We start from the raw sequence: 27,690 nt of genomic DNA on the forward strand, positions 1-27,690 counted from the left end.
TTGATTTCATTTCTTTTTTCTTTTTGTAAAAACGACAACCATAAAGGGCAGCACGGTGGCACGGTGGTTAGCACTGTTGCCGCACAGCAAGAAGGTCCTGAGTTCAATTCCACCATCAGGCCGGGGTCTTTCTGTGTGGAGTTTGCATGTTCTCCCCGTGTTTGTGTGGGTTCTCTCCGGGTACTCCGGCTTCCTCCCACCATCCAAAGACATGCAGCTTGTGGGGATAGGTTAATTGGATAATCCAAATTGTCACTAGGTGTGAATGAGTGTGAATGGTTGTCTGTCCTTGTGTGTTGGCCCTGCGACAGACTGGCGAACTGTCCAGGGTGTACCCTGCCTCTCGCCCTATGACAGCTGGGATAGGCTCCAGCGCCCCCCGTGACCCTGAAAAGGATAAGCAGAAGGGAATGGATGGATGGATGGACAACCATAAAGAGGTTAAATCAGTGTACTTCTTTTATTTGTATAAAATGAACTTCTTGCTTTTAACTTGAAGTGTTTTGACCTCTTGTGAGAAAACCATGGCTGGCACACTTTGTGTAAAACAGCAAACCAGCATCAGAGCATAGACATGTATTCTGCGAATCAAGAGAAAACTTTCAAATGAAAATCTTTTCTTACTGAAGTATAAACTGACCTTGCCACTGAGTTCTCATTTTCCTGACATTTAAATCTTTTAATGTTTTGCTGTTTGTTATTAAAGTTGATGCCATGGCAGGCAAGGAGGACATATTTGTCTTTACAGTTACATGTAACTTTTTTTTCTTCCTTTCATTTCATAATGCATAAACAATTATCCGTTTTCCACCTCAGAGACAAAACTTACAGACATCTTCATGTTTTCCTAGCCATGAAGGTGAGGAAAGTGTTTTCTTGTTTACTTCATTTAGTCTTAAAGCTGGTCCCTCTTAAAGAAATCTGACTTTTTACCTGCAAAAAAGCAGCAGGGTGAGTACACACAGTGGTGAATAAAAACGTGTGTTTTGTAGTTTGTCTTCTGCACTCTAGTTCCAACATGGTGTCACACTGTTACGGTGGTGGTATTCTGAGAGCACCGCTCTTCTCTTTTCCTGAGTCCTTATGAATTCTACAAGCCACCTTTGACCTCGATTAAAATGTCACTGAGCTCAAGAAAAGGTTAGGAAAACTGAATTATTGAAGTTTATGGAAAAATTAATTTCGTAGGGCACTAAAAGAACACTAAAATGATCAATTTAATGTTTCTTGTCAAAATGTAAACATAAGTCTTTCTAAAATTCCTGAATAAACTAGATAGATTAAATAGAGATTAAAACATGTGCTGCATTCCTCTGACTTTTTGGCCCTTTGTTTACTGATTTTCCTAGAAGTGCTATGAATTTTGGGTAATTCTCTTGGACAACATCAACAGAAATGCACGCCAACAGAAAATGTGCATAAACAGCTCAATGAGTCTGTCATTGGGCAGTTAAGATGTGACAGCAGGACGACCCTGATCAGAGGCTGAGGGTGATCATGTCTCTCTAAGTCAGAGTTCAAACCTGTTTATTTCTGCTTCACATCTGCACTCCTCAAACTCCACCATCTTTCCTGCTAAAGGAGTGAAACTGCTGACCTGATCATCCAGTGTTTAGTTACATGGAGATTCCAACAGATTCCAAGAGAAAAGTGTTGGATTCTAAAGACTTAGTGTTGTTTACACCTGTTTTATAGCTGCAGGTGTTTACCTCACACTGCACACCTGTTCATTATAGATTGTTTGTGTAATGATCCCAGATCAGATAAGAGTTGCATCAACTGTGTCTAAAAGGTCAACAGAGCACTTTGTCTTTATCTACACATGTATATACTTCATGTACCATGGTCTGCCTGAAGTATTTATGTCATGAATCACAGTCATTGTGTAAGATTCTGGATCAGAAATAAACTGATAGATGTGTTTCAAGTTAAAAAGTTTTAACAGATCTAATTTTATTTTCTTCTTCTCTATTATAAAAAATGTGTATGTATTTAAGAATGTTACCTGTATGAGAGGCAGTGTGAGTAAAGATCCAACAGGTGGCAGCAGAGAAGTTAACTCATCCTCCACCAAAACAATGTTTCCACATATTTTTTTATGTGTAATGTGTTTACCTATGTGGTATAAGTACTTATAGACTGTAGTATAGTACTGTAGAACTAATATTTTTATAAAAGACAAATATTACCAGTGTTCTAAGTATATTTATGACTTTGGTTGTACCTGCATTAACTCAGTCCTTTTTGGCCACTTAAAAATGTCTTTATGGTTACATTTATGTCATTTCTATGCCGTTGGGCAGATCACTCTTTAAAAATGCAGTTTTGATGCCAATAAGACTTTTTAAAAAACTATATAAGTAAAGGAATCCGAGCTTTAGGCGGGGACGCTCTATACTGACTGCTCGACATCGGCGGACAGATGGACTGTAATTGAACAACAACAATTGAACCCGTGTGTATGTTCACATCTTCAGTTTGTTTATGTTACTTTACAGTAAACATATCAATTTACAGTCTATTTAGTTTAGATTTCACGTATTTCCAAATATCAAGGAATGTATCGAATTTTTCCTTTGATGGTTTATGATATAAGTTCTCTTAGGCAACTTCAGCAGAAATGCAGACTCACAGAAAGCTCGCTTAAACGGTTCGACAACACCGGCCGAGTGTGAACACATCCCTCACCCTGGAACTGAGCCAGAAGAGCTTTCTCATGAAAAATGAACAACCTTCCAGGTAGATTTCTTTTGGTTATGGCATTTATGCAATAATTTAGCCCCACCCATCACATTAAAAGCGTGTTTCAGGAAGATGTTCCCAATCATGTCTTTTTCATTTAGTAATCATTTTATTGTTGAAGAAATTGTTTAACATTTAAAAAATTAAAACTTCACTCCATCTTCTTTTTCTTTTGTTTTTAGCTTGTTGTTTATGACGTTCTTTTGTTAATTTTCCCATATAAAATCAAGCAAAGTGTATCTGACATTACAGACATCTGTTTATCCTTTGTCTCTGCTTATTTCTGCCTCACCTTATCTCGCCATGGTGGGATTCACCTTTCTGCCTGCATCCAAGTGGTGCCATGTAAGAAAACTTCACCCACATGATGCAAACAATATTCAGCCATTACCAAATTTCCCCTTGTGGGACAATTAAAGGATTATTCTATTCTTCTATTCTATTGTATTGTGTTCTATTCTATTCTAAGTAATAATAATGATAATCTGTGACAGCTCAGAGTCTTTGAAAGGTAATAAACAGATTCACTCAGATTCATTTTCAGCCATGAAACTAAGGAGAAGTGCTCTGCTTACATTATGAGATATGAAACCTGAGCGCCATAAGTAAGTCAGTTAGTGAGTAAAGTTTATTTATAAAGAGCTTTTCACAGACAAGCGGTTCAAAAGCCCTGTACAACAAATAAAAGGAAATAGGTAAAAAGCCATAAAAATAAAAAAGGCAAGTTCAGACACAATTAAACCTGTCAATATTTTTAAATGTTGTCAAACAAAAATGATTTTAGTCTTCTTTTTTGTGAAAAAGATAATTTATCTACACCAGTAAAACTATAATACTTTCGGCTTGGAGAGCCTGAAATAATGATTTTTTAAAGCATTTGTTCTCTGCCATAATGTTTGTGAGACGGAGGAAAAAAAATGTGCTTAACGGAAAACTTTGACCAATCTCCATGTGCACTCTTAACTGAGCATCACAGCCTTTATATAAAGCGCTGATGACTCTTAAAAGTAATGAATGGTCTAACGAATGGTCTATTAACGCTAAAGCTTTTATCTATTGTATATTCGTTAATATCAGTATTGTCCAAAACCAAATGACTGTTATTAAATATCTTTCTGCAATAAATCCAGATTATTCCTCTTTAATATAACTGAGTCCTAATTTTAATGTTTTAGTAAAAACAGGTGCAAATATTTTGGCGTCATTATTTAAAGACGCTCCAGTTTTTTTTTAATTTATGCGTCTTTGGTTCACAGCTATTGGAGGACTCCGGTCCAGCCCACCAACCGTCTCTCTGATTCATAAGTGTGGATTTACAGACCTGTTCTCTCACTCAGGGACTTTCAGCTTCATCTGAACCTCAAAGTTCATCTCATTTAGTCTCGTCTGGAGCTCAGATTCTGAGTTTAATACAGAAACACAGAAATGTCTGCTGGAACTTCATCACTCTGCTCCACTTTGCTATTTTTCAGCATCTTCATGTTTGTCTCTGCAGGTGAGATTGAACTAAATTGATTTGCTCTCTGAGATGACAAGAAGTACAGGAGGATTATTTTCATCTGGATTCAGTTTGTCTGTGTGTGTGAAGGAGACACGAGGCTGGGTGGACACTTAACATCTGTAATCCAGCTGTGACAGAGACAAAGTGTAATGTGTGTGTCAGTGTGATGTGTTGTAGTGTCAGGAGTCAGGATGCAGCTACAAAGCTTCTTGTTCAGTGTATACAAACAGCTGTAGCTCCATAAAGGCAGCATGCAGAGACTCACAGTGTTAGGATGCCTGGGTCGTTGACCCAGGGTTTTTGAGTTTATTATATTATTTATACTTTCTAGTTTTTGGTTTCTTTGAGTTCTGTCTTATGGCTTATGTCTCTGTCTTCTTTAGTTGCTCTGTCTCCCCTATCACCTGCATCCCCTTGTCTAGTTCGCGTATATATGTATCTTAAGTTCCTATATCCCCGTGTCCAGTCAGTGTTTGTGTCTGCCCTGTTCCCACGTCTCTGTTCCCTTTGTAGTGCCTGCATGTGAGTCTGTGTCTTTGTTCAGTCTGTGTTATGTGTTTCCTGTTTTACTTTGAAGGTCTCTGTCTTATCTCAGTGTGTTCAGGTTACGCTTATTTGGTCTCGTCAGTTCTGATTTGTCCCAGCTGTGTTTCCCTCCTGTTACTCATTCCCTGATTGCTCCCTCTGTGTATTTAAGCCCTGTGTTTCTCTGTGTCCGTGTCGCGATCTACCGTTTATTTTGCTGTGTGTTTTGTCAATCTGCTGGTGTTAGTTTGTTTTTTTTTGAGTTTTTCCAGTTATGTTATGTTTGCTTTCAGCATTAAAGCTGTTTTGGTTTAAGTTCTGTCTCCGGAGTCTGCACCTTGGGTCCTATTCCTGCCTGCACACAGCCACACCTAACACACAGTGTCTTATAATGAGAGGCTGCTTTCTCTCACATATTATGTTCACTTATTATCAGCACATGTTGTTGTTCTGTGGGAGCTAACATCTTGTAGTTTCTGACACTTTGCATGTTTAGCATGAGGCTAAAATTCCACCTCAGTGGGTCACTGGTGACCTGAGCTGTGTACTAGGAAGCCATGTCAACATCCAGTGTGTGTCTGAATTCATTTACACTGACAATCATGATAATCAGTCAGGATGTTGATAAAATTGTGATTGATCATCTATGAACAACATTAGAAATATAACAGTGAAATTAATATGAGGTCAGCAATTACAGTGAGTGTGTCCTCTTTAGGATCAGATATTAATACTTATAGATAAATCCACCTGTTGTAAATGTGTTTGCTGCTAACTGAAGATAAAAATAGAAAATCACAGATTAAAGGTGCATCTAAAATTCTATATTATTTACTATTTATCACTGATACTCGTTAGGGAAACAAATACATTAGATGCTGTTAACAACAAATAAAATTCATCACATACACAATCTTAAGGAGAACAACATGCAGTGAAATTCTTCCGTCCCAGACTTGGCCACGCCATCTCAGGGATTGATTTAGCATAGGGGGTCTAAACAGGACCCTTACTGGATATCGCCCCATGTGGGACTTGGACTTGTGACTTCTGCTCCAGAGGTGTACAGTCTTACACTACACTTTCCAGCCATCGTGCAGTAAACCAGGACCTCCTACTGTTCACGTACAGACTTGTGACGCTATTTTCAGTCACATGTTTCATTCCTTATCATCTCCAGTCTGTAACTATGTTACCATAACAAGTTACCATGGCAAGTTGAGTGTGTGCGTGTGAAAGGGGTTGTGTTGGCAGCATAAGTTACCATGGCAATGCACTGCCATAAGTAGCGAACCACCTTCCTAGTTAAGAAAATCCTGTTAACCCTGAATTTACCTGAATAAACTCACACGATGCTTCATAGTACAGACCCCTGGAGTGTGTTAAGACGTTAATGTTAATTTCATCCAAAATGACTAAAATCTCAAATTTCATAGGAAATAAACACCATATTTAAAGTAAATAATTGTGATCATAATTGTACGTTGACCTTTAACCTCTCTGCTCTGTGTTGTTTCCTCTTTCAGGCCAGAAGAACATCACAGCTGAGTCTGGACAGGACGTCACTCTGACATGTCAAGCTCCAAACAACAACAACATAGTGGTAAAGTGGAGCAGAGCTGACTTGGAGCCAAAATATGTCCTTTCATACTGGAATGGTCACTTTGATCCAGCCAACCAGCATCCATCTTTTAAGAACCGGGTGGATCTGCGAGACAGACAGATGAAGGATGGAGACGTGTCTCTGATTCTGAAGAATGTGAACACTGCTGACACTGGAACATACGAGTGCCGTGTTAAAATAGCAGAAACGAATTCATGGAAATACATCACCATCAATCTGAGTGTTTCTCCAGGTGAGAGAGTAGAGTTGAGTGTGTGTATGAAAGGGGTTGTTCTGGCAACGCGTGACCAGTCACAAACGGGCAATTCATGATCAAAGGACTTTTCTTCCACAGGAAATGATCCCTATGAGTGACACCTACTCCAGAGATGTTACCACATGGTGGAGACGAGTGCACTTCATTTTTGACTCCTTTATTGAGAAACAGAGACTCTGTTCTGGGTATGTCTTGCAGTCTGGTTGATCTGTGGCACAACAACGGATTAGGGATGATCGACGACTGGGTCAAAAACACCCTGGACATATTTTATTGTTAGTTTGCCTTCCAAAGAAACAACATTAACTTATTTACAACATAACCATGTGATGCTGTTTTTGGTATAAAAAACAAACAAAAAACAAAACAAACAACAACAGGAAAAAAAACCTTTTAGTTATTTTACAACTTTTTTCTGCTGATGAAACATGCACTTCTTTTAGTGTCATTTTCACTGCTTTCATCAAATTTGGAGCATTAAAGTAGACTTCAACAGTTTTATAACCACTAGATAACTGTGAAATAATCACAGGTTCTCTTCAGTATTTTTAACAATTTTGTGCTTGACAACAATTGAACCTGTGCATATGTTCACAGCTTCACTTTTTTTATGTTACTTTACAGCAAACATATTAATTTGCAGTCTATTTTTTATATTTCATGTTTTTCCAAATATCAAGGAATGTATCTACTTTTTGCTGTGACGATATAAATTCTCTTAGGCAACTCAAGCACAAATGCAGACTCACAGAAAGTTTGCTTATTAAACAAAATTTCTGGTTCAACAACAGCTTTCTGGTGAAAAATGAAAAACTTTCCAGGTAGATCTGAAATTTCATCATCCCATTTATTAATTCTCTGCTCTGTGTTGTTTTCCTTTTTCAGTAATAAAAAGCATTCCAGTTAAGTCTGGACAGAACATCACTCTGCCGTGTCGAGCTCCAAACAACAACACAGGTGTAATGTGGAGCAGAGCTGACCTAAAGACAGAAAATGTCTTTTTGTACCAGGACGGTCACTTTGTTCCAGACAACCAGCATCCATCTTTTAAGAACCGGGTGGATCTGCAAGACAGACAGATGAAGGATGGAGACGTGTCTCTGATTCTGAAGAATGTGAACACTGCTGACACCGGAACATACAAGTGTCGTATCCTTATGGAAGAAACACGCTCATGGAAGTCCATCAGCAGCATCCACCTTCATGTTGATCCTCCAGGTGAGTGAGTAGAGTTGAGTGTGTGTGTGATCAGAGGTGAAGCTGCTTCATGGTTGTTAATGTTTGTTTGTTGTATGTATGAGCTGGTGGATGTCAGAGGTAGACAAATGTTTATTTACTGACTGTTATTTTTCACTCGTCATCTCACACTTGTTTCTCACCTGCAGGTCGATCAGGAGGACAGGGTGGATCTATTGGACTGATAATTGGTTTGGTAGTTGCTGCTGTGGTTGTTTCTTGTTGTTGTTATTTCTGTTGCTGCAGAAAAACAAGTTAGGACTCATAGCAGCTTCCCAGTCAAATCTGAAGATTATCTTCAGAACAGAGCACAACCGCGAGTCAGATGATCTAAACAGACAAAATCTAAGGTCATACTTTTGTTTTCTTTGCCTATGTGAAAGAGATTGAGATCATTTTATGGGTAATGTGATACAGTTTATTCAAACAGAGTAGAGTCTGATTCTCCTTCAACCTTGGTCAGATTAGTCTCAGTATGTGAGACTAGCTAAGATAAGATAAGATAAGATAACCTTTATTAGTCCCACACGTGGGAAATTTGTTGCTGGGGAGGAATGTAAGACAGATGAAGGTGTGAAAGCCTTTGGCAAATCTCCAGGCGTGATCTGACATAAGAGAAATGATTTACATATGCTTTGATTCATAAACACAGCATCATAACTTAGCGTTTTTATTTGGACTATAATTCACACTTAAATCTTTTAATCTGCTCATTCATTTTATGTATGAATTCTGCTTGTGCTTACTGACCTCGAACCAATTTAATGTGGTACACGGTGCTTTGGTAAGCTACAAAGCCGAATTCATTTCTGTGCGAAATCCCAGAAATAAATGTTGTAATAAATGATGTAAACCCAAGCCCATTATCTATTCATGTTTTGAATCCTGGGTTGTGTGAAATCCCAGAAATAAACAAAGTGAATCTGTGAACTAAGGTGTAGGTCTATTAGTTTATGTTGTGGTGATCCTCAGGTTGGGGGATGGGTGTTGATACTGGAGTGCAAAATTAAAACCAATGGAAGATGGACAAGAAAGGTTCAAAGTCATCAGGTGCTCAGTTCAGAAAAAAGAGAAAAGAAGAGGAGGAGAAACAAGCAAAAGATGCAGGTAAGCAGATGTGTGATTGGATAATGGCAGGTCATCCTGAAACAATCAGAATCAGAATACGTAATTAATCCCTAAGGAAATTATGTGCGTTACAGTTGCTCCAAAAATATGTTACAGATTTTAATTAGATTAATTAGATTTAGATTTTAATATTAATTAGACATTGTCAATTTGTGATTTGTCCTGTTCTCATTGTATGATGAATTATGATGGCTGTTTGGTAGCCGTTTGCATACAATACATACTCTCTCTTCATATATGTGTGTGTGTGTTTCATAAAACAACATTTTAATGTTAATGGCCAATCCTTAATATGTTTTATGTCTGTGTGTCTGTTTGACAAATATCATAGTGAATAAATTAAGTCACAGTTTTAACAGCAGTTAGTGGGAAGACTTATAAGTGTTAGCTGTATGTTGTTTGGTTTCAAATCTGGAGTCAGGCTTGCTGAGACCACAAGAACCGATCACACCGCTCGAGCACCAAACACGCTTGGACCGCCACTGCACATATTTATCTCACAGTTTTGTTTCGTTTGGTGCGCCTTATAATCCGCTCTGGATTATTGGCCTTGTAGTCCAAAAAATACAGTATATGTTATTTTGCTAATAGTTGAGAATGCTTAATTTGAATCAGCATACAAACAGGCATAAATCTCATCAGAATAATAAATGGGAGGTGATAGGTTTGTAGCATAAACCTATTCGCTGGAATGTTCAGGACAATTTACTACACAGCAAAAGCAAAACACAAGTAGGCAAAGTTCTTCGTGTTACTCATGTATGAGGGAGACCTGCCTGGAGCCAAGTGTCGTTCCACCACTTGACCTCCGTCAGACTCTCAGCCAGGTTCCCCATAGCACTCCTGTTATTGTGGTTACATGAATATGCATAGGTTCATCAAAGAATACATTGTCTGTGTGTGTGTGTGTGTGTGTGTGTGGGTGTGTGTGTGTGTGTGGGTGCGTGTGTGTTTTTGTGTGTGTGTGTGTGTGGGTCAGAGTGTGACCCCATAAAGACTTCCCTAAACCTGCTGGTCTGGAAGTCCAGCAGTTCATTTACAGTTTTTCTCGATTGGTTTGGCACATTTCCTGAAACCGAGATGACATTCTCAAAATAACATGGACAAATCTCCAAACCACCTTGCAATTGTTCACAACAGAATGTCATTTTTCATTGGTTTAATCAAATTGCAAATGCTTTAGTACATGTCTCAAGTGACTCTGTGCTTCTTTTCAAATGATTATGTACAAGTAGCTACAGTTAGCACAATGAGCCCACATTTAGCACATTTTCCAAATAAATAGATCTTGCCGATCTAAACTGATTAGTTGATTTTTCAGTGAAATGGTTACTCACTCCAAAACATATCAGCATGGTTTCATTGTGTAAGTCATCATATGCACAATTGTCTGTTCAACTGTCAAAATTAGTCAAAGATATAATACCATGAAAGAATATCTTGGAACATTTGATAAAGTTATGACAGTACTTGACAATCAATCAGGTGAAATTAGAACTAACGATGACCAATCAAACAGGTTGTTCAGATACCTGACAGGTGTTGTCTATGAATATGACTGCTGCCAAAAGTATATAGACAGAGCTTTGCAGTGTGAACATGGAAGCACCTCGCCAAGTACAACAGCAACTTCCTGCTCGAGGAAGAGGAGGAAGAAGAAGAGGAAGAGGAGGAGTGAGAATGCGTGGAGGAATAGGGGGAAGAGGCCGAGGAGCACGGAGGCACCATGATGTCCCAGATGAAATCCGGGCCACCCTTATTGACCACGTTATAAACCATCGCCTCACAATGGCAGAGGCAGGTCGCCGAGTGCAGCCTAATGTGCCTCGGTCTACAGTCTCCTCCATCATCCAAACCTTTCGCAGGGAAAACAGGTACAGAACTATGCTATTGAACTATTCAGTGTTGGTGTGTGTAGGCCTAGAATACTGTAATATCTTCATGTGATGTTATATGATACTATAAAAATGACAAAGACAAAAAAATGGAGAAAATACTGTGAATAGTATTCCAGTCACTGTGCAGTGCATCACACTTCCAGTACCATAAGACAGCAGTACAATTACATTGGTAACTCATTTTGTAACAAATTTACAGTGTTGACCTTTGACTTGTATGTCTAGGATTGGACGACAGCCTCAAGTGGGTGGCAGAAGAAAACTTCTAAATGAACAACAAGAACGAGAAATATGCAACATGGTCATTGCAAATAATGCCATCACACTGAGACAGATTCGTAATGCAATCCTGCTAGACAATGTAATGTTCCAAAATATAAACTCTATCAGCATCTCCACAATAGACCGGGTATTGAAGAAACATCAGATGACCATGAAGCAGATTTACAGGGTACCATTTGAGAGAAACTCTGACAGAGTGAAAGGGCTGCGGTACCAGTATGTGCATGTAAGTCAACTACTGGTTGTCTATCATTGTAACACTATTACAGTAAGACATGGTTACCACTGTTTTTTTGTTTTGCGTTATCCTTTTTACCTTCAGAATCCAGCTTTGTGTGACTAGAGCATTTTGCCTAGAAATTGTCTTCAGTTTTCCACTCCCTGTTTTTACAGTACTTTAGATCCTCCCTGCAGTATCTGTCTCTACTTGACTGATTAGATTTATTTCTATTCTATTGTAGAGAATAATGGCATTAGAAGGCAACGAAACCCCTCACATCCTATTGTTCGTTGATGAAGCTGGCTTCAACCTGGCCAAAGGTCGAAGGCGTGGCCGTAACATCATTGGCCACTGAGCCACTGTGGATGTCCCAGGCCAGCGAGGAGCAAATATAACAATGTGTGCCGCTATATCAGAAAGAGGTGTGGCCACACACATTCCCAGTTTAGGGCCCTACAATACACAAAAGCTCCTCAATTTTTTGGACCACCTTTATACTGATCTGATCCCAGAAAATGAGAGAGGTGAAGAAGGACCTCAGCCACCACATTATGTCATTGTGTGGGATAATGTGAACTTCCACCGCGGCCCACGCATCAGAACCTGGTTCACCACCCATCCCCGGATGCTAATGGAGTTTCTTCCACCTTACTCTCCTTTCCTAAATCCAATTGAGGAGTTTTTTTCAGCTTGGAGGTGAAGGGTGTATGAGCATCAGGCTCAAGACCAGAGGGCCCTGCTGCATGCAATGGATGCTGCATGTGAGGACATCACAGGGGATCAATGTAGGGGATGGTTGAGACATTCACGCCGTTTCTTCCCTCGCTGCATCGCAAGAGAAAATATCCGTTGCGATGTGGATGAGAATTTATGGCCTGACAGAGAGCAGCGCGTCGATGGCCAGGAGGATGAGGATGGTGGCCAGGAATGACAGGGTGACAATGGCGACCACTGAAAATATTACTGTACTATAGTTCTGAAAGTTTATTTACAGTATGGTAGGCTAGAGTTTTTTTTGTTTTTTGTTTGTGTTTATAACTGTTCACATTTACAGAATCCTGTATATGTTTTCTTTTCACAGTATGTTCTCTAATGTTAACATTTCTTTGTACGAATAAAAATGTTCACAGTTTCCTTGAGTATGAGTGGTTTATTGGAGGCTGATTTTACTGTCAAATCTTTTAGTTTTATTCATAGTGGTATTCTGTTGCTAGACCTGTGCCTCAGTGACAAAACGTCTAAGCATTTTGACTTGCAGTGCTTAAACAATGCCAAAGGTATAATGCATTTTGGGGGCATTGACTATTTATATGAGAAGGATATTTAGTTTTGACACATGGATAAACTCTTTTGGGAGAGATATGAGCTTTTGCAGGGGATCCATGGTGTTGTGCTAAACCATCCAGGTTATTTTGACAAAAGCACTAAATGAATGCACATGTGCCAAGGCAATTGAGAAGGATCTGTGCTATTTTGACTGTACTGACCTTTTATATGGGAAAGGAATCTGATTTTGAAGCATGGACGAAGAGTTTGGGGAAAGATATTTGATTTTGCTAGTGAGCTATAATGTTGGGCAGAACTGTAAGACTGTTTGGCCAAATGACCTTGTGGTTTTGAGAATGTCATCTCGGTTTCAAGAAATGAGCCAAACCAATCGAGTAAAACTGTAATAAAATATCATTAAAATCAATGCAGCACGGTGGCACGGTGGTTAGCACTGTTGCCGCACAGCAAGAAGGTCCTGAGTTCAATTCCACCATCAGGCCGGGGTCTTTCTGTGTGGAGTTTGCATATTCTCCCCGTGTTTGCGTGGGTTCCCTCCGGGTACTCCGGCTTCCTCCCACCGTCCAAAGACATGCAGCTTGTGGGGATAGGTTGATTGGATAATCCAAATTGCCACTAGGTGTGAATGTGTGAATGAGTGCGAATGGTTGTCTGTCCCTCTGTGTTAGCCCTGCGACAGACTGGCGACCTGTCCAGGGTGTACCCCGCCTCTTGCCCTATGACAGCTGGGATAGGCTCCAGCCCCCCCGCGACCTGGAAAAGGATAAGCGAATGGATGGATGAATATCATTGATTATTTAATACTTTAATTTTAAATAAAAACACTGTCTTAAAATCTGTTTTTCAAAACAAGTTATTAATCTATTAATAAATACTTCAAATCGATAATGTCATGGTCCAGCTGATTCAGTAAGCTTTTGTTTTGATTTTGCTCCTGCTCTCTGTCCCCTCACTGCCCGGGCAGAGGTCATTGCATGCTCTCCGCCTTTGGCCCAAGCACCTGGCAGTAATCACACACCTGAGGCTCATTACCTGGCGGTCTACCACCCACTACTTAAGATGGTGGCTCAGTGTGTCTTGTTACACATTAGTGTAATCCAGATTTAGTAAATCGCTTCTGTTTCTAGTGACTTCCTAGTGATAATTCTCCCATTTGCCTGTATGTAGATTTCCCTGAACCTGTTCCTGAGTGTCCTGGATTACCGAGCGTCCCCATGTGTTTTGCAGTGTAACCAGTACAGAAGTGAAGCAAGTGAGCAAGGCAGCGCATCGAGGAGGAAGTGTGGAGTGTGTGTTATACCCCCTGGAATCCCGGCCCCCCCACACGTTGTATATAGTTCAGCTGGTGCGTTGTGTAAATGAAGTCTCTTTCTGCTTCAATCCCGAGTCTGCACGTGCGTCTGTTCAGTCAGCCCGGACAAAAAAGGAATTTCACAAAAAACAAAATAAACTCTTAATAAAAACCTAATTTTTGAATTCGAAATCTGTTATAAGGGACCTCTCCTGTGTGTGGCGACATGAGTGGAGTTTTGGAGCGAGTGCGGCTGAAGAGGAGTGAGTGTGCGTGGAGGAGCTGTGGCGGTGACTGAGCTGAAGTGGATTGTCTGTGTGGATTACCACTTCTCCCTGGAGCCCTGGAGCCCCTCCCAACTCACTGTACATATATAGCACTGAGGTGTTCCATATTGTAAATAAACAGTCTTTGTTTGTGTGCAAAGAACTCTATCTTGAGTCCATCCAGTCGCCATGACAAACAAAGTATTTGTACTTTGTTACCTCCTACCTTCCCAGTTTTGACAAAAAAAGTCAGTTTTTCATTTTAACCCTCACAGCTCGTCTGACTGTGAGTCCCAGCAGCTCTCAGTTCCTTCAAGGAAACTTCGTGTCTCTGAGCTGTGAGGAGGACGACAGCTCTGCTGGATGGACTCTGAAGAGAAACGCAAGCAAACCAAACATCACCCAGTGTGGAGATGGGTGGGGAAAACCAGCTGGTTCTTCCTGTAATATCAGCTACACCCACACATGGCATAGTGGAGTTTACTGGTGTGAGTCCAGAGAGAGTCCCATCAGTAACATGGTTAACCTGACAGTCACTGGTAAGCTGAGTGTGTGGACTGTTGTTGTGATTTGACGCTGTATAAACAAAATTGAATTGAATATTTTATTTACTGTTCCTCAGCCTGTGAAGCATTGATGGTGTCTCTCAGTATTTAAGGTGGAGTTGGGCTAAGAAAAAAACCCACAAAGCTGAAGGTTTTTATTGTCTGATAAACTACAAAGTCATGAACATGTGACTCAGACTGGATTAACTTCTGGATCACATCTTCTGAACCAGCTCAGAGCTCCTGAAAAAAAAAAAAAGCTGAGGAGAGACCCGGATGGGATTCGCCCACAACAACATGCCCGCAGGCTCCTCTGGGCGATAGCTAAGCCAAAACAGACTGAGGCTACATCTACATCTTCCGGATAAATTTGAAAAGTGTTTTCGTCTGAAAACGCTCCACGTCCACACTATTGTTTTCAGTCATTCTGAGTTTTTCGTTCACATTGAAACGACTAATCACCCTGTGTCATTTCTGTCTGCCGTTTATTTATTTTTCGGCTCCTTAAAACGTCACGGCAAAATGTTGAGGAAAAACAAGATTTTTAAATGAATTGACAATGAGGTGGAGTTCTTGCTGCGATTAACACAAAAGTACAAAATTGCAAAAGTGAGTTAGAATTAAAGATTTTGAAGGAAAGCTATCTGGAGCGTGTACAAATTGATATTATCTTTGATAGGGCTGTCAAAATTGAGAGCAAACAAAACTGCTGTTTAATTCCCTCTGCCAACTTAGTTTAATTGTTCACATGACTGCATCATATGACTAACATGCGTCATAGTTTCCAAAAGTCTCCGCTTTCGCTGTCCACTTCAAATCGCTCAGTTTTCCTTGACCAAAAACGTCTTCTCGATGTGGACACATCTCCAAAACGGAGAGAAAAAGATGACTTTTACCTCTCTGCGTTGTATTGTATGTAATGCTATTATATCAGCCCTAATATTTACTATAGGGAGCTATGCTGCTGTGGTTTATGACCTGATCCACATCAAAGAGTTTATGTTGATCAGAACAGTTTCAAGAAAACTTTCCCCCACCATTTGTGTGCTCTTTTTCCTGGATTACTTATTACTATTTACGAAATGTGCAGGCTAAGAAGAGATCGAAAAGAGGCTTTAGGGCCAGCATCCAGGTACACATTAGATGAGCCTCTAGATTGGAGATTCCCCAACTGGTCTGGAGTTTTTGTTGCCAGTTAACCTTCTGGATTTGGTTGGAAATGCGTACTCACAGCCACTGAAGCCTGGATCCTTCTTGTCTGATTCTCTGGATTCTGTCAATTACCTCTCTACTGCTGTGCCCTTGCAGCTTGCATTGCAAAACCAGTGGCTGGTCCTGCTGGTGTTTGCTGTTAGTTCCACTTCCACAAGCTGATGTGGAACCTCTTGAACACCCACTCCATTGCCAACAAATCCTTCTCCCTGAATGAGATTTCCACAGGAAAAAAGTTGGATTTTCTGTTTCTCTCTGAAACGTGGCAGAGGGATGGTGAGGTTATTAACCTAAACGAACTGCGCCCTACTGGCTGCTCCTACTTGGGCGCCCCCTGTTTCAGTCACCGTGGTGGAGGACTTGCTGTTGTCTTTAAGGACAGTTACACATGCAAGTATAGGTATCCAAACAATCAAGGTTGGCTCTATGAACATGTTTTATTGTGTTTTCAATTATCACCCTCCTGCTCCTGCCACTGTGTTCTTAGAGGATTTTATGGACTTCATTTATCAAGCTGGAGAAAGTTTTGATTCTTGGGGATTTTAACATTCATATTGATGATGCCTCTAAACTAAACTCTGCAGCTGAACTTTTATCTATATCTGATTCTTTTAACTTTGTCCAACATTTCTCTGGTCCAATCCATCTAAAAGGCCATACCTTGGACCTTGCCTTTTCCTTGGACTTCAACATTGGCAACGTGTTTGTTGAGGACATACATTTGAGTGATCATAATTGTATCTTCTTTTTTTTAACTCAATTTTAGCTCTAAACAAACATCTGTGAAGTTAAAAACTCATAGACACATAAAAACAGAGACTATGCTGAGACCATCTCCATCATGTTTGACAGTTCTCTACTTTCCACTGAAAATTATGTAAATACTTTTATCCATTCCTTTAATAGAGAATGCTCATCCATTTTGGATCAAGTGGCAAAACAAAACAAGCTCTACCTCACAAGAGAAGATTAATGGATACAGTGGAAAATATTAGATCACCATATTTTTTTCTAGACTCATATCATAAAACAAGAGAAATCCCAAGATTCTTTTTGAAAAAATCAGTTCTATTATGTCCCCCAGATGTGGTACATTTAAATGTGCACTCTAAAGTCTTTGTGTTCTTTTGCAGCATTTTTCTATTTCCCAGTGGTTTCTTTAGTTGCAGCACATTTGACCCCCAGGCGGTGAATACTTATTGTATAACTATTATACAGTAGTGTATAGCATGAGGTTTTGTCCATAAATGTGACTGTTGTAGATGTATGTCTGCAGAAGCTTTAAGTCGTCTGTCATGAAGGACACAGACCAGCAGCTTGTACTACGAATCGGGATTTCAGCTTATCCAGGTGACTTCAGGGTTAACTCCGGGCTTTCTGTACCACAAAGTTCATTTACATCTACTGGAGTAAATTAAATTCACACAACTGTACAGAGCTGTTTCTATCGCCTCGCTCTTTTATCAGCAGCAGCTGTGTTACCGTCATTCTGTGTTATGTGTGTAACCTCTTCAGGTTTTACTACATCGTGGTTTGTTCCTCCTTTGTAAAATTTGCCACTCTGCTGTGCAATGAGCAATGTGATTGGCCAAATCCTGCCAACAAAACCTCATCTATTATTTTTTCTACTTTGTTACATCCTGTGAGACTGGGAGTGTGTGGGCGTGGTGTCCCTCTCCTTTCTTGCCCCTCCCCCTTGTCTCGCTCTGCCCCTGGCTTCTGCCTTATGACACAGTTGCTGCTCATCTTACCCAAATCAGCTCTTTTCCACTCTAAAACTAGGATGGTGATGTTACTGTGTCGAACTGTCAGAGTGACGTCCTGTCCAGACTTAGCTGTAATGGTTTTCATGTCTGAAAGATGAAACAACACAGAGCAGAGAGGTTAAAGGTCAAAGTACAATTACACTTAAAAAGATGCTCTGGAAAAACATGGAAAAAAAGCAATGAAAAATTCTTGGAAAAGAGTTTAACACAGCTAATCATATGAACAGCAGGAAAAATACATACAGACATGTGACAAAGTGGGTGAGAACACCACTTGTCCATATTCATAGTTAACATTCTTGTTTTGGTTTAACCATGTTTCACATGTAATCTGCAATAGGCAAACATCTACAATCCCGGGCTTGTTTATGTTTTGCACTTTTAAAATTCAAATTCAAATTTTTATTTGTCACGTACACAGTCATACACAGTACGATATGCAGTGAAATGCTTAGACAACTGCTCGTGACCTAAAGAGGGGGGGAAAAAAAGGGGGCTATGAATAAGATAGGAAATAATAGTGATGTGACGTTCTGTATCGAGGCTTCGAAGCGTGTGTCGAGTAATGGAGGGGGCGTTTCCGCGATGCGCGTATCGAGGCTTGCTTCATTTATGGGAGGAGCTGAAAATGATGACGTCCGAAGCCTCGCTGCCCGGCTGTACCACGTGACTGGTTCAGGAAGCAGTTCGAACTTTGCCGCGAGCTATGACAACGATATAAACCCCTCAGACTTCATTCAAAAGGTGGGTGTTTGATGGAGAGTTGCGGTTAGTGAGAGTTAGAGACAGTTTGGAGGTTTAGGAGAGTGAGTAGAGAAAGTCAGGAGAGAATGGAGCCAGATAAGAAGAGGAGGATGTCCTCCCCTGTGTGGGAACATTTTGATCTTATTCCTCCCAACAAGGTATGTAAATTTCTACAGAAGATGTATTTTCATAATACTGATGGTGCAATAAAACCTATGTTAAGCTGTCTGTACTTTTGTACAAGGTGAAGTGTTTGCTATGTGCCAGGGAGCTGGGATATAACAACAACACCTCATCCATGCTTAGGCACTACAGAGCTTTGCATGAGAATAAGGGGGACACCGATCGTGGAGCAAGACCAGGTGAGCCATCAAATGCCATGATAATATAGCATGCTGTAATGTTACTAAATGATATAACAATATTATACAGCTGTTATAAGTTACGTGTGTGATATTTATATTTGTGCTTTGTCTTTATTGTCTTTCCTCAGGAGAACAATCTCAAATAGATGAAGACCTGGTTAGCATGGTGATTGAGGACTCCCAGCCATTTAGCATTGTGGAGGACAAAGGATTCAAAAGATTTGTTAAATCATTAAATCCTAGCTACGTTCTCCCCACTAAAGGTCATAAAAGCAGTGAAAATTTAGTTTTTACTGAATAAAATGTGAACAGGCAGGACTGAGGCTCAAAGCCTCAGTGTGTAGCTGTCCATACCTCAACGTTACAAAAGCACAACTACTGTCCACACCCCAACCACACCTCACCTCACAGTAAATGATCGTTTCCATTTTAAGCATTTCCAAATAATCATTTTCCATACTGCCAGTATAAATATACACAGTATACTGCCATCACTACAATATACATGTTTTACACACTCCTTTTGTTGTTGACATTTACAGGCTGTGTGCAAAATGCCACACTCTTCAAATTCATGCCAACTAATATTTTTACATCCAGTAGGTGTCCTACTAGAGCAAATGAAGCTTCAAGAAGCTTTGCACTGGAGTGAACCAATTGGATGAAACGCTTCAGTGCTTCATGAAGCTTCATCTGCCCATCACTAGAAATGACACACAGGGGGACTTAAATACTGGTTTAGCTAAACCAAATGACACACACGGGGGGAAACAAGATGGCTGCCATATAACCAACTAATACAAAACATTTAAACAAACATGAAACACCCCCCAGGCAATGAAGCATGTGGTGCAATCCAATTAGGCTGTCAGTAGTACTTCAGGTCTCCCAGCCCTTTGCCACACCTTTTGCCAGACAGGAGGAGACACCAACCCCCAGGTAACTCAAACAAAGAAAGATGTATTAATATAACATAAAACAGAACTTTGACCTTGCAAGGTTAATATTAGTGATGGGCAGATGAAGCCTCATGAAGCACTGAAGCTTTTCATCCAATTGGTTCACCCCAACGCGAAGCTTCTTGAAGCTTCATTTGCTCTAGTAGGACACCTACTGGACGTAAAAATATTAGTTGGCATGAATTTGAAGAGTGTGGCATTTTGCACAAAGCCTGTAAATGTCAACAACAAAAGGAGTGTGTAAAACATGTATATTGTAGTGATGGCAGTATACTGTGTATATTTATGCTGGCAGTATGGAAAATGATTATTTGGAAATGCCTAAAATGGAAATGATCATATACTGTCAGGTGAGGTGTGGACAGTGGTTGTGCTTTTGTAACATTGAGGCAAGGACAGTGATTAGTGTTTAGGGGACACATCATTGGTTTTTATTTAAAAACAACAGTTTCTCCCCTGTGGCAGATCGTAGACGATTTCTTTTTTTTCCAAACTGTCTCTAACTCTCACTAACTGCAACTCTCCATCAAACGCCCACATTTTGAATGGGGTCTGAGGGGTTTATATCGCTGTCATAGCTCGCGGCAAAGTTCGAACCGCTTCCTGAACCAGTCACGTGGTACAGCCGGGCAGCGAGGCTTTGGACGTCATCATTTTCAGCTCCTCCCATAAATGAAGCAAGCCTCGATACGCGCTTCGCGGAAACGCCCCCTCCATTACTCGACACAAGCTTCGAAGCCTCGATACAGAACGTCACATCACTAGTTAATATGTGTGCACACCATATAAACATTGGAAGGTGTGATGGAAAAATGAATACATTTAATAAAGAAACGATATTGAACAATAAATAGAATATTTTAAAGTAGTGACTGTAAATTAAACTAAAGTGAATCAACGGGTGGTGAGGTGTGGAGCTTACCATGTGTGGCATGCCATCACACCCAGTCATTGACAAAGTGTTCTCCATGTTTGGAATCCCAAGGACAGTAAAAACTGACAATGGTCCTCCTTTTAACAGTGAGGCTTTCTCACAGTTTGCAGACTACCTAGGATTTCATCATCGCAAAATCACACCTTGTTGGCCTCAATGCCATTGCTGAGAGATTTATGAGAACCCTAGGCAAAGCACTGAGAGATGCCTAGACGCAAGGCACACCATGGAAACAGCAACTAAACATCTTTCTTCGTGAGTACAGATCTAAACCTCATAGCACAACAGCGAGCTCACCAGCTGAAATACTGTTTCAACGCCAGCTATACACCAAGCTCCCTTTCGTTAACACCACTCCACGGAAGTGTTCAGATGCTGAAGTGAGAGCAAGGGATGATAGTGCAAAGATCAAGATGAAGGTGATCGCAGATGCAACTTGTCACACCAGACCACACTCACTAAGTCTGGGTGACACAGTGCTGCATCGCCACCCCAAGCACAACAAATTATCCACACCATACAATGCAAAACCCTACAAAGTGACTAAGGTTAAGGGTTCTGAAATTACAGCTACAAGGGATGGACACTCGATTGTCAGGAATGCCTCATTCTTCAAGAAAATCAGACATGGTCTTGAAGCTGCCCCACCTGGACGGCATGTCGACCCCGCCTTAACAGACAAGCCCAGATACCCCGTCAGATCAAACAGACGCGTACCTATGCATCTGTCTGATTACATCAGATCTAAGACTTGAATATCTGAGTGACCAGTTAAAGGTTATGCTGCGTGTAACATGTTTGTTGTTCCTGAATCTAACACTGTAACCAGTATTATAGTGTTGAATGTTGATAGTGTTTAGTCAGAGATCTGCGCAAATGCAGTGCTGTTTAAGTGATGTTTAGGTGTGGAGAAACTCAAGTAATAAGAACGTTCAGTAATTTTATTTGGTGAAAAAAGGAGACAACAGAAAACGGTAGATGAACAAGTTAGTGCTGCAGACTGTGTTGCCGCTGCAAGCCTGAGAATTAAAGAATGGAACTGAGAAATACGGAAGGTCATCATTGATGTTTGAGGCATGCAAACATTACAGTACTCAATTACTCTACGTTACCGTGTTTTACTTACACTTTTCAGTTGTAGCTGCTGACAATAAATAATATTGTTTGAATAATTAATGATTTTAGTACAAGATACTGGTCAGTATAGATACCTATTTCTCAAATATTTTAATTCAATTTTAAATAAAAATATTAAGTATATTTAAAGAAGGTATTCTGTGAACCACATACTGAATTTTTTGTCTGAGATAAATGTAAATAAATACCTTAATATAACACAAAAACATACGTTAATATTTTAGATATTTATTTCAACTTATCAAATTCAATAATTACTAAAATGATATTCATAGTTTTTATCATGCTTATCTAACTTATATTTATAGTGATATCTACTAAGCCTCTGAATTACTTTTTAGAGTGTAGCTACCAGCAATAAAGCTGAGTTTTTTCTGTTCATTTTTGCCTCCACGAGTCTGCATTTGGGGTCCTTTCTACCAGCTGCATACAGCAAACATAATGGAAGAACATGACCATAACGTGACACAGACTCTCCCTCCTCGGAGTACAACGCCATTGTTGTTGTTGTTTCTCTGCTGTGTCTTTCCCCCCCTTCTTTTCTTCTGTCCTTCCATTTTTCAACTTTCTCCCCAACGTCTCTTTCTTTCTTCTTTTTCTGCTTCGTCCCCCCCGGTTATGCCCGTTGCGATTGTATTGACTCAAAATAAAAAATCCTAACACACACACATTACACTTCTTTGTCTCTGTCACAGCTGGATTAAAGTCCACACAGACTCATGCAGCCTGATGTCTCCTTTACACGCACACTGGACCAATATGAAAAGAGTTGTTTGGCTTTAAACATATAAACCAGCTGAATTTTATTCGCCTTTATCACAAAGACAAACTGTTTAAATCCAAGTTAAGCCTCACCTGCCGAAACAAACAGAGACACAGACAAGCATCAAAGTGCAGCAGGGTGACAGTTACAGCAGACATTTCCGTGTGCTGTAGTTCTGCTGATCTGGCTCTTAGTTTCTTCTAAATGCCTCAGTCTTGTTGGTTTTGTGAAGTGTGGTTCACAGCACAGCGATCACGTGATCATGGAGTGCCGACAGATGGCCCACCTGCTGCTTGTGCAGGCAGGTGAACCGCGAGGATTCCCACCTGAATTAATCTTTTACTATCAAGGCTCCTATGACTCATTGGTCAGAGGGAGAGAGATCGGCACGCTGCAGACTAAATTCATTCAAGTTCAAGTTTTCCCAACATAAAACGTCCATGTCCTTAAGCACGAAAACAAAAACAGGCTGAAGAAGTAATAACTCTGATCTCATTTTTTTTATACTTTTGACATAAAATATTGTTAGTTGGTCTGTTTGACTCCATCCACACTCTGACCCGCACGCAGGCAGAAGCTGAAGGCCGTGGACTCAGGCTGATGTCCTCCACAGCAGAACAGAGAGTTTCTTCATCCTCTGAACCATTGCATGTCTGCTCCTGGTTTATGATATAAATTGGGTTAATTCTGCTTCATTAAAAAACAAACTTACAGAAAGTGCAGTTAAATGTATATCATCAGTTTCTGTGTGAAAGCAGCACAGCCCTTAAGACTCACAGGCTGAGTGTGAAGACTTCTCCCACCTTGGAACTGAGCCAGATGAGCTTTCTTATGAAAACCTGACAACTTTCCAGGTAACTTGTAAGGAATTTAGCATTCGGGAGTTATTAGTTCGCAGCCATTGGAGGACTCTGGTCAAGCCCACCAACCGTCTCTCTCTCTCTGACTGTTAAGTGTGGAGTTACAGACCTGCTCTCTCATTCGGGAACTTTCAGCTTCATCTGAAATTCAAAGCTCATCTCATATAGTCTCGTCTGAAGCTCCAATTTGATTTAATACAGAAGCACAGACATGTCTGCTGGACCTGGATCACTCTACTCCACCTTGCTGTTTTTCAGCATCCTTGTGTTTGTCTCTGCAGGTGAGATTTACTGTTAGAAACTGAAGATGAATGAAGAGTATCAGCCTGTTTACATGTTAATAATATTTCTATAAGAGTTATCTTCAGATTGATTCAGTTTGTCTGTGCGGACTGAACATCTGGGGCTGTGATCCAGATGTGACAGAGACAAAGGAGTATGTGTGTGTCCAGGGGTGCTGTCAGGGATTTCTTTTTATCACTCTGGGCCTCATCACTTTAATATTACATGGATCCAGGTTTATTCAGATGTGGATCAATGTTCTGCTTCAAGAAATAGATTTTTTTTTATTTCATGCAAGATTGCTACTGCTTCTACATATTTATTTAAAATATTAGTATTAGCAAGTTACAAAATCCTTTGGACATGCATTTTCAAACAGAGTATATTCTGTCTGTCCTGAGACTGAGTGGATCTCAAATTTCAATGTGCTTTAGCTCAATAAAAGCTCTCCTCATGTTTAGCATGAGGCTAAAATTCCCCCTCAGTGGGTCACTGGTGACCTGCTGGATGTTCAGAGGTTCATTAAATCCAACATGACTAAAAACTCAAATGTCAAAGGAAATAAACAAAATATTTAAAGTCAATCATTCTGATCATAATTGTACTTTGACCTTTAACCTCTCTGCTCTTTATGATTGCTTCTTTCAGATCAAAAGACTGTCTTAGCTGTGCCTGGACAGGACGTCCCTCTGACATGTCAAGCTCCAGATAACAAACCTGTTACAGGTGTAAAGTGGAGCAGAGAAGACATCAGAGATAAAAATGTCTTTTTGTACCACAAGGAGCGTTTTGATACCACCAATCAGCATCCATTTTTTAAGAACCGTGTGGATCTGAAGGACAGACAGATGAAGAATGGAGACGTGTCTTTGATTCTGAAGAATGTGATAGATGCTTGTAATGGAAAATACGAGTGTCACGTCTTCATCGAAAAAACACACTCATGGAAATCCATTAGAACCATCAGACTGGGTGTTGTTCCTCCAGGTGAGTGAGTTGAGTTGAGTGTGTGTGTGATCAGAGGTGAGGCTGCTTCCTGGTTGTTGATGTTTGTTTGTTGTATGGATGAGCTGGTGGATGTCAGAGGCAGACAGATGTTTCTCCAGCTGTTGTCTTTGTGGCTGGTAGTCTAGAGTTTTAATTCAATTGAATTGAATTCAATTTTCTTTATATAGCACCAAATCACAACAACAGTCGCCTCATGGCCCTTTATATTGTACAGTAGACCGTACAATAATAGATACAGAGAAAAACCCAACAATCATATGACCCCCTATGAGCAAGCACTTTGGCGACAGTGGGAAGGAAAAACTCCCTTTTAACAGGAAGAAACCTCCGGCAGAACCAGGCTCAGTGAGGAGCAGATAGCCGCCCCTCCCTGGGCTCTAACCTTACCTAGCAACATTGTTTAGGTAAGGTTAGAGTAGAAACTAATTATTACAAATGTCCTCATCTGGGACTCTCCTTAGCTCTTACTGGGACAGTGGCGCGGCTGCCCCTCTGTTGGTCTTCCATGGTCTCTTGTGTTCTGGGGGCCTCTGGATGTCTGGAGTTTTGATCTCCTCCATACCCGCTTCACACCCTGGAGGACGGGGCTGTGGCCCCCCCACACTCCCTAGCAGATCATTACATGGAGAAACCTTTGGAATGCAAGCATGCTGATCCACACAGGTATGCACACATGGGTATTCACAGACGCGGACTAAAGCTTTCTTGGCTGCTGCCTCAAAGCACACTGTGCGCTGTCTATCTTGCGTGCTGCACAATATCGTTTATTACTTAGTAAATACTGATATCTATGACTAGCTAGTTTATTGTGATGGTGCTTTGTTTTCTCTATTATTATGTTGCTCTTTGTTGTTTGCTGTCTCCTCTGTTTGTTTTTGTTTGTTTGTTTGTTTGTTTTTTTTCTCCATACAGGTGACCCAGGAGTTTTTTGTTTTTTTTTTTTTTTTTGTCTCTCTTCCCCCCCCTTCTCACCGTCTCTTCTCCCCTTTGGTTTTCTTTCTTTCTCTCCCCCTCTTTCTCTCATTCATTCCCCCTGTCCTATTTATTAAAAAAAAAAAATGACAAAGGATGAACTGAAGCTCTGCCATCACGTAATGTCGCATACTGCTGTTTCTGATGTCATTTAGAAAAAAAGAAAAAAAAAAAAAAAAAAAACAAATGTCACTAATGTCAGAGATGAGTATAAAACATCTCTGCAGATCCAGTCAGATCATGTTTCCCGCTTTTTACTGAACAAGAACAGAAAAATTCACCAGCATTCAAACTGCCACACGTTATTCCCACTTTTAACTTTTTCTGTTACACCTGTTTCTCTCCTGCAGGAAAACTGGGGAAAATTATCGGCGGGGTAGTTGGTTTGGTAGTTGCTATTGCGGTTGCTGGTTGTGGTTATCTGATGTGCAAAAAAGATAAAACACAAGAAACCCCGAATCCAGAGTAACCTCTGGCAGGCCAGCAGCAGACTGAAATGGCTCAGAGCTCCTGACGGCTCGACTCCAAGTCTCCTGCTGCTGCTCCATAATCCTGCGTTGATGCCAACCATGGAGAAAGACACGCTGATCATCATCTTTAGACTTCAGACCAACAGTGTGCGTCTGTGCTGTCTGTCAGTGACTCTGAGCCTGAGTCTGTCAATACACAAATCTTTACTTTAATTACCGTAATTAAACTGTAACAGCTGATCTCTACATGAGGACGTTTGTATGGTTCAAAAATTAAAAAAAAACACACTCATAAGATCATGTTTATTTGTAACACAGTTTGACTTTATGTCAGATATCTCTCTGGTGTGAACCGTGAAGCATGTTTCTCATTTATCAGTTTCTGGCAGGTAATTCAAATAATGTAAAGTTCTTTATCATCGTCTCTGTTAATAAAGATCTCACGGAGGAGGGGTTTGTTTATATATCAACCAGGGCTGGTGTAATAATTTTACTGTGCGGGAGCGGTTGTGTCTTTCTGACATCGAGCTCCTTTCAGTATCTGTCAGGCCTTTTTACTTACCGAGGGAGTTCCCTCAAATCTTTGTCACTGTTGTTTACATTCATCCTAAGGCTGACGTTAAAGTTGCTGCCGATGCCATTTTTAAAGTGGTACACAATCTGCAGACTCTCTCACCGGATGCTCCTAATTTTATTCTCGGTGATTTTAACAATTGTAATCTTAAGAAATCACTGAACAATTTCTTTCAATATGTCACTTGTCCTACAAGGAATAACAAAACGCTGGATTTGTGTTATGGACCAATTAAGGGGGCATACAAGTCTGTGGCCGGACCTGCGCTAGGTTCTTCGGATCACAATGTTATTCACCTCCTCCCTGCTTACAGATCTGTGATTAGGAGGGAGAAGGCCTGTGTGAAGCGGACTAATGTCTGGACAAAAGACAGTTGTGTTGCCCTTCAGGGGTGTTTTGATTGCACTGACTGGTCCTTGTTTCAAGAGAGCACTTCTGATTTGGATGAACTCACCGATGTGGTGTGTAGCTACATCTCTTTTTGCAAAGACTCTGTGGTTCCAGTCAGAGAATTTAAGACTTTCCCTAATAACAAACCGTGGCTCTCTAAAGATATTAAGGATCAGATTCTTAAAAGGAAAATTGCTTTTAACGAGGGAGACGTTCCCACTGTGAGAATATTGAGGAAGGAGGTGAGGGCTGCAATAAAGATTGCCAAGATGAGGTATAGAAATAAGATTGAGGCAGAACTCAGTAGTAACAACCTCAAAAGAGCTTGGCTTGGTATGAAAACAATGGCAGGGTTACAGACGAAAGGTAAAAGCAGCATTACCCTAGAAGGGTTTACCTCTGACAAACATCTGGCAGACGATCTTAACAGTTTTTACCTTCGTTTTGAGAACT

The 27,690-nt window shown here is 40.4% G+C and overlaps 2 protein-coding genes across 2 annotated transcripts in view; both read left to right on the forward strand.

Annotated features, from left to right (window-relative positions):
* Positions 1–27,690, forward strand: part of LOC112430924 (uncharacterized) — a 193,813-nt gene that overhangs the window by 125,771 nt on the left and 40,352 nt on the right. The window lies entirely within an intron of this gene.
* Positions 4,168–26,272, forward strand: LOC143414188 (CD226 antigen-like). Its single transcript, XM_076878010.1, has 5 exons — positions 4,168–4,237; positions 6,295–6,624; positions 7,534–7,866; positions 24,472–24,810; positions 26,154–26,272. Exons 1-5 carry the CDS (start codon positions 4,168–4,170, stop codon positions 26,270–26,272), a joined length of 1,191 nt encoding a protein of 396 aa, XP_076734125.1.

The sequence above is a fragment of the Maylandia zebra genome, linkage group LG3, assembly GCF_041146795.1.
Source record: "Maylandia zebra isolate NMK-2024a linkage group LG3, Mzebra_GT3a, whole genome shotgun sequence".
Classification (NCBI taxonomy): Eukaryota; Metazoa; Chordata; class Actinopteri; order Cichliformes; family Cichlidae; genus Maylandia; species Maylandia zebra.

What these genes read in the sequence shown, in the direction of transcription:
- LOC143414188 (XM_076878010.1), top strand. Translation starts at nt 4,168, where the DNA reads ATGTCTGCTGGAACTTCATCACTCTGCTCCACTTTGCTATTTTTCAGC. An exon ending in CTTCATGTTTGTCTCTGCAG is followed by an intron (nt 4,238 to 6,294) that starts GTGAGATTGAAC and finishes TTCCTCTTTCAG; the next exon opens with GCCAGAAGAACATCACAGCT. An exon ending in CCTTCATGTTGATCCTCCAG is followed by an intron (nt 7,867 to 24,471) that starts GTGAGTGAGTAG and finishes TGCTTCTTTCAG; the next exon opens with ATCAAAAGACTGTCTTAGCT.